The 9,956-nt window shown below is 45.1% G+C and overlaps 1 protein-coding gene across 4 annotated transcripts in view; it reads left to right on the top strand.

Moving 5' to 3' along the window:
- The first annotated feature begins 2,887 nt into the window (after window positions 1–2,887).
- Window positions 2,888–9,956, top strand: part of IQUB (IQ motif and ubiquitin domain containing) — a 31,292-nt gene continuing 24,223 nt past the window's right edge. For 3 of the 4 annotated variants that reach the window (XM_068164242.1, XM_068164233.1, XM_068164213.1), the window contains exons 1-5: window positions 2,888–2,992; window positions 3,598–4,094; window positions 5,388–5,549; window positions 5,655–5,830; window positions 6,032–6,187. In XM_068164242.1, coding sequence (XP_068020343.1) covers window positions 3,632–4,094; window positions 5,388–5,549; window positions 5,655–5,830; window positions 6,032–6,187 — 957 coding nt within the window. In that variant the 5' untranslated portion in view covers window positions 2,888–2,992; window positions 3,598–3,631. Of the gene's footprint in view, window positions 2,993–3,239; window positions 3,352–3,597; window positions 4,095–5,387; window positions 5,550–5,654; window positions 5,831–6,031; window positions 6,188–9,956 lie in introns of those variants that run through there. The other variant, XM_068164222.1, reaches the window with a different exon arrangement.

The raw sequence follows: 9,956 nt of genomic DNA, 5'->3' as shown, positions 1-9,956 counted from the left end.
AGAAAGCAATTCTGTTCCTGACCTGCGTTAAAGGCAACTGGCCGCATCGTTTGAAAGCGCACCAATCCCGCCTGCCCAGCAGTCGCTGTGAGGAATACATTGCAAACTGCTTTCACCACCCGCTCCCAGCACGGAGTCGCCGAAGCCTGAGAGCGATCGCCGCTCGCCTCCACCCAGGACTGTGCCGCCTGAAAATGAAAGTAAAAAAGGCACCGAAACCATCGCCATCAATCCCGCGGTCCATCGACAGCACGAAGGCGCTGGTCAGGAGCTTCCAGAGTGGCCAGCTGGCACAGCTCACCATCCGGGATGTGCTGAGGAATGGTCTGGTGGCCACGGAGGTGCTGATTTGGTTCTACATCAGGGAGATCATAGGCAAGGGCGGCCTGACTGGATACTGACTGGAAACTGGCCAATGTGGTCCCCATCCATAAGAAAGGTCGGATGGAGGAACCTGGAAACTATAGGCCAGTCAGCCTGTCCTCAGTGCCAGGGAAAGTGATGGAGCAGATTGTCCTGGCGGCAGTAACTGCACACCTGAAGGATGGCCAAGGGCTCAGGTCCAGCCAGCATGGATTTATGAAGGGCAGGTCCTGCCTCTCCAACCTGATCTCCTTCTATGATCAGGTGACCTGTCTGGTGGATGTGGGGAGGCCTGTGGATGTGGTCTACCTGGACTTCAGCAAGGCCTTTGACACCGTCCCCCACAGCAAACTGCTGGCTAAGCTGTCAGCTCGTGGCTTGGACCGCTACACTCTGTGCTGAATGTCTGAAAACTCCTCCCACTGTCCTTGTGGCTGTGGTCTTGAGTCTGCAACTGAGTCTGTGAAAATAAAGCTAGGATTGATTCCAAAAAACCAAAACTATACAACAACAACAACAATAATAATAATGATAATAATAAAAATAATAATAACAATAAAAAACAACAAACCAAAAAACCACAGGCCAGACCTTGATTACTGTGTCCAGTTCTGGGCCCCTCAATTTCAGAAGCACACTGAGACTCGCGAACATGTCCAGAGAAGGGCAACGAGGCTGGGGAGAGGCCTCGAGCACAAGCTCTGTGAGGAGAGGCTGAGGGAGCTGGGATTGTTTAGTCTGCAGAAGCGGAGGCTCCTGTTGTAGACAGGTGGGGGTTGGTCTCTTCTCCCAGGCAACCAGCACCAGAACAAGAGAACAGTCTCAAGCTGCATCAGGCAAAGTTTAGGCTTGAGGTGAGGAGAAAGTTCTTCACAGAAAGTGTTGTCAGCCATTGGAATGGGCTGCCTACGGATGTGGTGGGGTCACCATCCCTGGAGGTGTTCAAAAAGGGATTGGATGAGGCACTTGAAGCCATGGTTTAGTAGTCAGGAGGTGTTGGGTGACAGGTTGGACTTCATGATCTCTGAGGTCTTTTCCAACCTTATTGATTGTATGATTCTATTTCCCTGGGAGTGCCAGAGCCCCTCACAAGATGTTTGAAGGAATCTCGAGCGAAAAGGATAGTGCTTCAAGCTTTGAATGAAAGCAGCAGCCAGGAAAAGCAGCTCCATGGTAGAAAGGTCACTGGAAGCCAGAGCCAAGTCTGCTCTCCTGCTCCAGCCTTCAAAGACAGCTGCTACAGCTTTGCCAGCTTTGCCTGGCGAGGGTGAACATTCTCCCTCACCTCCATATTGAGGAACACTGTCTCTCAGCCACAGAGACCCGTTTACATCTGGGGGTGGGAAATTGAAAAGCCCCATGGACACTTTGATTAATTCAGTGTCACACTGGAGACACACCCATCAACAGTCAGGGGGTGGTTAACTGAAAAAGCGCCAAAGTGCTGGCCAGCTCAGAGCGTATGCTGCGCTACAGTGGTTGTGTTAACACTTTGTTCATGGCTACATGGTTTGTGTGGTTTGTATACACTGTTTATATAGTGCTTTTTGGTATTGTAGGTCACTGTGCCTAATGTGTAAGCCACTGTATGTGATATGTGTATTTGTATAAGCCAGAATCCACATCCTTTGAGATCTTCTGATAGAAGCTGTTATACAAGTGAAAAATCACCCCGTCTGCAAGGAGGGGTAGAGACAGCCTGGGAAACCAGAAAAACAACTTTTGGATCGCAGTACTGAGTTCCTAGCATGCTGCCTGTACTGTTAAACCTATTGTGAGTGGCTGTGCTTTGAGCAGGGCACCATCTCCATCTTGGATCTATGTTTTGATTGTGTCCAAAGGGAGGGGACGAGTGAAAACTAACTTACGGGGTGTATGCAATTCCTATATTAAAAAAAGCAAAAAATAGAGTTTCAATGTCTGCTAAAAAAACACTTTTGGGAATCTCCCAGAGTTGTGATGCAGAACTGAGTAATCTCTGAAACGGTTGTGGGAAGTGAAAGTGATCTGTTTTTTTTTTTTGTAATGTGCAGAAATACTCTCATGAATTGTCTCAGAAACCACACATCAAACACTAGGAAATTCATGTGGCTTTAAGTCTGCTGTGTCTTAATTTCCACTCAGAAGTGTCAGTGCTCCCAACAGAACCTTCCAGGGGAGAGCATCCATAATGGGCCGAACACATCACACAGGTTAAGTGCTCACACAGCCAGGGAGGGCTATCGCCCAGCAAGGGCTGTCAGCAGCCAAAGAGCAACTTTTGTATTATCCAGGAAACAGTCCTGGGTATTAGCACGACTTCTGCTACTATCTGAAGTATAGACTGAAAGAAGAATGGCTGTTTTCTTACGTTAATGCCACTGTAAGAGCTGATCTTCACGCAGCTGAGGATCACAACATAGGACCACGGCAATTGTAACTGGTTGTGTAACGGCAAGGCAGTGATGAACCTAAAGGAGGCCGGGGGCGGGACATGCTCGCGGCTCCCGCCCCTCAGCCCCGGCCTCCACGCCGCCCAGCCCCGGTTACTATGGCTACTGCCACACGCCGCTGCTGCGAGGAGCGGACGCTGCAGGGAGTCGCCAGGCGAGGAAGGCCCATCGGGAAGCGTGGGGAGAGAAAGCAACGGGTGCGGGGCCAGGAGAAGGGTGAAGGGGAGCCCCACTCGTAGCCCAACCGCGGCCGCAGCCCTCCGGCGCCCGGCGCGTCCCGTGCCAAGGGCTCCTGTGCGTGGCTCGCCGCGGCGGCCCGGCGGGTGGCGCCTGCGCGCTGTCCCCCGCCACGCGCGGGGGGCCGGGCGGGCGCCAGGGGGTGCGTGGCGGCAGAAGCGACCCGACGGCTGCGGGCTGGCTGTGCGCGCCGCGGCGGTGGCCTGGCTCTGGCCGGGGGGTTCTACCCTTTGACTCTTGGCAATTTTTTTCCCGTGAATATGGGATTTGCATTCTCCCGGCCCATGTGTTCTCAGTGGCAGCGCGCAAAACCGTAAAGGTGAGCTGCCCCTGGGTAATACTGGTCTGTAAAGCGTTTATAGCTCTATAAAGAATTTATGTATTCATTATGTCAGCCTTCTCCGGATGCCCTGCTGGCAATGCTCTGCAGCATTGCTACTGTCAAAGACCAATGAGATGTTAAGTGTTCTGTGTTTGGTGGAAGTAACGACCCCTAGCCGTATTCTTGTAAGCAGAAAGGTGCCAGTATGCATTTTTAAATAGATAATTGTGATTATTCTTGCAGACAGGTTAAAAATGTGCAAGTGATGCTTTAGGAGATGGATGATACATCAGATAGTTGTCTTGAAGCTGCTACAGCGGAAAAGTCAGGTACAGAGCAGACACCAGCATCCTCGGAAAGACTAGTTAGAGAGGCCAAGAATGGGCACCCAGAAGAGAAACCTCTGCTTTCAGAAGCTACAGGTACTGTGCAGTACACAGGGTGTAGAGAGGAGGACTGGAAGGAACAGTCTTCTCTGGAGCACTCAAGGATGGAACAGAAGCTGCCAAGTTCAGCACAGTGTGAATCACCTTGCAAAGGGCTAGGCAATGAAGTGACCAGAAATAACGGGCACGATGCACTTGAACCGGATGCCTCATTCAGTGCATCGTCTGAGAGCATGTCTCTTGTTACCAATGACAATGATCCTACTTTACTTGAAACAAGAGATTCAGCAAGAGAGGGACAAACATCTCAACACTCAGTACTGTCAGAGGATATGGCAAATGGAAGAGGAACAGGTAAAGAAGTTACAAAAGAGTTGGACATTAAAGCTTTAAAAAGATGGTTTGGTTTTTCCCCTGCAACTTGACGATGGCTTCTTGCACAGCCCTCACCCTCATTCTGTGCATATTTACTGGATGTTGGTGTTGCAGTGACTTTTAAAAATCTTATAAAAACATGCTTGAAAAGACATTCTTTAAAGTTACAGTATCGGTTTATAGACTAATGTGGCACTTTATAGTAATCTTCCTTTCCAGAAACAGGTGTATGTATATGTATTTTGTACTCACATTGGAATAGCAGCAGTGTGTGATTCACATGCATACGTGGGCTTCTAACAGCTTGAACTAGCCCGTATCGATCACCTCAACAGCAGGCGTTTCAGATTCCACTGTAATTTACCTGCCACCCTTCTGTTACCCATGCCTTTTCAGTCATCAAAACTGGAGCAAGTTTGAGTAAGATTTTTCAGTAAAAGTTCCTTGTATCAGTGGGTAGCTTTTATTTAAAATTATGCATTGCAAATAAAACGGTTACTTGCTGTAACTTTTTTTTTTTTTTTAATATAATTTATCTATAGTAATAATGACTTTTTTTTGTGGTGACTCTATTATTTTAGTATTTCATTTTATACTATATGTTGAAATTATTTCAACTTTCAAATACAGTGTCTTTCCAGCTCAAAAATCTGTGATCATTCTTTTAGCGGCTTGATGGTTCAGTCCACCCACCAACATAAAGCACATCTAAACTCAGCTGGAGAAGCCTATGAAAAGTTGTATTTTACAAGCAATAATGAAATGCATTGAATATATACACTATTTACAGTATCATGCAAGAATTTGCAGGAAAGAACGCAACACAGATCCCCCTCCTGAGGAGGATTTCACCTGAGGTTCCCACCAACCTCTCTCCCCCTTTCCTTTCTGTCCAGTTAATTAGATGACAAAGGAGAAATAAAGAGAAAAGGATACTAAGGGAAATTCATTAGCTCTAAGCAGTTGTTAAGAAAAGTTAGCTGCTTATCTTATCTTGTCAGTTTCAGTCCAGGGTCAGCAGCATGCTGACATCCCAGTCATCTACCAATGAAATAGCTTTAGAATTAATCTTTGTTTTCCTTTTTACACCCAAACACTCAGCTAGAGAATTCTGCTGCTGTCTTTTCTTAAAGGCACACCCTAAATTGTCACAATTCTAAGTTGCAGTGTTTCTATAAAATTGTCTCAGGATAAATGTGAATTGTTTTATTTATCTGGGTGTTTTGGTTTTTTTAGAAACATGTTAGGAATTAATTTTGGCTTTCTTTTCAGGAAGCATGATTGAGGATGCTGAAGCTCTTAGGAGAGCGAGGGCTGACTCTGATGAAACTATCCAGTCTGAGAAGTTATATCTTGATCAGGAAGATTTTCCTGGGAAAGCAGTTCAACAAGACTACCACATGCCTGATGTCATAACTGTCAGAGTACAAAGAGGTGAATGTTGTTTTAAAGCGTGTATCAATATGTACAATTGTGCTCTAATCTTAATATGGTACTAAGAGAAACAACTTCTCTGTCTTGGAACTTTCATTTTAACAGATTCTGCTTCATTCCAAGATGTAGTTGTAAAAATTGAAAGACCTACCTATCACAAACCATTTCTGGGTGGATTTAAGAACAGGATAACAGGAGTGGAATTTCATAATGCAGGATCACAAACAATACCCAAAACTCCACCTGACAAAGGAATTCAAGTATTTTGTAGGGAAACACAGGTAATTATAGCTTTGCACTGTCTTTTTAGACCGCTGTTTTTGCCAAACAGAATAGAATGTGGCACAGTTATTTCTAATAGGAACTAGGAAGTACATCAGAAGTTGTGTGTAAGTAAAAGTATTTAGTAGATGAGTATCTTGTGATTTTTGTTATAAATAGCTGTAATGAATATCTGACATGCATTCTTTTTTTTTCCCCAGGCCTTTTTTGAGAAAAATAAGCCACAACAAACAAAAAACACAACATCAACACAGATGACTAAAATTGGCTTGTATGTGTCAAATACGACTGACAAAATAATACGCCCTGGAAAGTATCTTACAGCAGAGGAATACCATAAACGTAGGCTTGAAGCAGTAAGTTCCCATCTGTTTGAAATTGCATCTCTAAAGCAAATTATTATGAAGGTTATCTGAATTTTTAATGAATGTTCAGAGTGTTTGGAGAGTGAAGTTAACAGTGAACTGCAAAATCTTAAATCTCAATCTCCAGATTTTTTAATCTTTCAGGTATGGGGAAGCATGTGTCTGCTCATTAACAGTATTTGGGTTTTTTTAATGACATAACAGACCTTGTGGTTTCTTAAATATTAAGAACTGTGATTTTCACAGAATCACAGAATCACCAAGGTTGGAAGAGACCTCAAAGATCAAGTCCAACTGGTTTCAGCCTTTCAGTGACACTACGTTTCCATACAGAGCATTAGGAATTACACTAGACTTATCTCTATGTCATGATCTAAGCTATAGCCTAGACATAAGAAAGATACTCTTTACCATGAGGGTGGTGAAAGGCTGGAACATGTTGCCCAGAGAGGTGTCCCATTGTTGGAAACATTCAAGGTGGACCAGGCTCAGAGCAAGATGATCTAGTTACAGATGTTTCTGCTCACTGCAGGGAGGTCAGACTTGATGGCCTTAAAAAAGGTCCCTTCCAACCCAAAACATTCAATGATTCTAAATCTTTAATGTATGGCTTCAAATGGATAGAGTATTTGGATAGGCTTCAGCAGACCTGCATTCAGCATGTGTGTTTTGGATGCTGTTCTGTTCTGGATTGTCTTCTAACTCCTGCTTTGGCATTAAAGTTGTTCTGTGGAGGTTTTTGGTATACTGAGTTGCATCGTACAGGTGATTCTGATGAGGGGTTCTGTATAGTGATTGTGCAGAGGATGCCATTTAAGCATTCCAAATTGCTTTTTGAAAACCATGTATTCAGTGACTGCACATCTAACGGCTGTGCACCCAGCATCATATTAGATAAACTACTGCCTTGGAAACAGTCTAGTTATAAATTTGATTTCTTAAAGATAGACAGTCTGAATATAAAGGGAGAAACAGATCCTTCGGCATGATGTGAGGAAGGCTGTGGATATAGTCTACCTGGACTTCAGCAAGGCCTTTGATACTGTCCCTCACAGCAAACTCCTGGCCAAGCTGTCAGCTTGTGGCTTAGACAGCAACTCTGTGTTGGGTCAGGAAGGGGCTGGAAGGCTGAGGCCAGAGAGTGGTGGTGAATGATACCACATCCAGCTGGCAGCCAGTCACTAGTGGTGTCTCCCAGGGATCAGTGCTGGACCCCGTCCTGGTCAATATCATTATTGATAATCTGGATGTGGGGATTGAGTCCATCATCAGTAAATTTACAGATGACACCAAGCTGGGAGCAGGGGTTGATCTGTTAGAGGGTGGGAGAGTTCTGTAGAGGGATCTTGTCAGGCTGGACAGATGGGCAGAGTCCAATGGTGTGAGATTTAACACATGTAAGTGCTAGGTTCTACACATTGGCCACAACAACCCCATGCAGTGCTCCAGGCTGGGGTCAGAGTGGCTGGAGAGCAGCTAGGCAGAAAGGGACCTGGGGGTACTGGTTGATAGTAGGCCAAACATGAGCCAGCAGTGTGCCCAGGTGGCCAAGAAGGCCAATGGCATCCTAGCCTGTATCAGGAATAGTGTGGCCAGCAGGACCAGGGAAGTCATTGTGCCCCTGTACTCAACACTGGTTAGACCACACCTTGAGTCCTGTGCCCAGTTTCGGGCCCCTCAGTTTAGGACTGATGTTGAGATGCTGGAACGTTTCCAGACAAAGGCAACAAAGCTGGAGAGGGGTTTGGAGCACAAGCCCTATGAGGAGAGGCTGAGGGAGCTGGGGTTGCTTAGCCTGGAGAAGAGGAGGCTCAGGGGAGACCTTATTGCTCTCTGCAACTGCCTGAAGGGAGGTTGTAGCCAGGTGGGGGTGGGTCTCTTCTCCCATGCAACCAGCACCAGAACAAGAGGACACAGTCTCAAGATGCACCAGGGGAGGTTTAGATTGGATATTAGGAAGAAGTTCTTCACAGAAAGAGAGATTGCCATTGGAGTCAGCTGCCCAGGGAGGTGGTGGAGTCACCATCACTGGAGGTGTTTAAGAGGAGCCTGGATGAGGCACTTGGTGCCATGATTTAGTTGATAAGATGGTGGTGGATGAGAGGTTGCACTTGATGATCTCAAAGATCTTTTCCAACCTGGTTAATTCTATTCTGTTCTATTCTATTTGATTCTGAAATTGTATTGATGTGGTTGGCAGATGCTTTGAAAACTTCTGGGTAGAAGTTTTCGGTGAGAACTTTTTATCTGGTCAGCATCAGGTGACAGCAATAAGTGTCCTGTAGAAGAGGAACCCAAATAGGTAGCCATTTCCCAGGGCCACCAATGTGGTTTACCGATCATCACTGCCACTTACTGAAACCTGTAATGTATTTGTAGGTAATCTATAATGCACAGTAGAGAGACATCACCTTGGTGTTGATTCAAGTTGATGGATTTGCACAGTGCAGTGCAGTTCCACATTGAAGAGAAATGTTAGGTTAAGATAGCTCTGGGGACAGTATGACTGTATTAGTGTGGGTTTGTGCTTAGTAGCCTTTAACACTGAACAATGCTTGCTGGCTTTTGGTATTGACCTGACTAAACTGCTTTTGGTGCAAGTGTGAACTCAGATGGCAAGGAGCTCAGGCTTGTGTGTTATGCTCCCTTAGCTTAGGATAGACATTATATCAGTCTTCAGTGGCTAAAGCTTTGGAAGGTGTTTTTTTTTTCTGGTTTTGTTGGGGCTTTTTTTTTTGTTGTTGTTGTTTTGTTAAGTTCTATCATAACAGCATTGGTAATTTCATTATTTCTTTAAAAAACAAAGTAGAGTTGATTTTCTCTGTGTGTGTGCTGCTCTTGGCAATTAGAAATGTAAAAGAAATTTTGCAGATATGTGTTGAAATTTTCAATCTAGACACTATATAAATGGATAGTAAAATGAGAATGTCCATCCACAATGCTGAACAGAAAAGAATGAATACAGTACATGGAAAAGGTCTTTTTAAGGAGAGATTTCAAAAAATAGATTAGTAATTGCAATTTATACCTTAACTTGATTATTTCTCCATTGATTAAACTAATTACCTAAATAACTAAGTATGCTAGTATTTAGACTGATAGTACCTGACTTCTTTGGTAGCATTTAAATTGGAATGGAATGGAATGGAATGGAATGGAATGGAATGGAATGGAATAGAATAGAATAGAATAGAATAGAATAGAATAGAATAGAATAGAATAGAATAGAATAGACCAGGCTAGAAAAGACTTGAACGTGTCCAGAGAAGGGCAACAAGGCTGGTGAGAGGCCTTGAGCACAAGCCCTATGAGGAGAGGCTGAGGGAGCCGGGATTGTTTAGCCTGGAGAAGAGGAGGCTCAGGGGTGACCTCATTGCTCCCTACAACTACCTGAAAGGTGGTTGTAGTCAGGAAGGGGTTGGTCTCTTCTCTCTAGCAACCAGCACCAGAACAAGAGGACACAGTCTCAAGCTGCACGAGGGGAAGTTTAGGCTTGAGGTGAGGAGAAAGTTCTTCACTGAGAGAGTCATTCATCAGTAGAATGGGCTGCCCAGGGAGGTGGTGAAGTCACCGTCCTTGGAGGTGTTCAAGAGGGGTTTGGATGTGGCACTTGGTGCCATGGTCTAGTCATGAGGTCTGTGGTGACGGGTTGGACTTGATGATCTTTGAGGTCTCTTCCAACCTTGGTGATACTGTGCTACTGTGATACCTTTGAGATCATCGAGTTCATCCTATCATCCAACACAGATGGTGATCAACT

The sequence above is a fragment of the Melanerpes formicivorus genome, unplaced genomic scaffold (assembly GCF_026170545.1).
Source record: "Melanerpes formicivorus ecotype bairdi unplaced genomic scaffold, bMelFor1.0.p_v2 SCAF_3, whole genome shotgun sequence".
NCBI lineage: Eukaryota > Metazoa > Chordata > Aves > Piciformes > Picidae > Melanerpes > Melanerpes formicivorus.
This window is presented reverse-complemented; position numbering and strand designations above follow the sequence as displayed.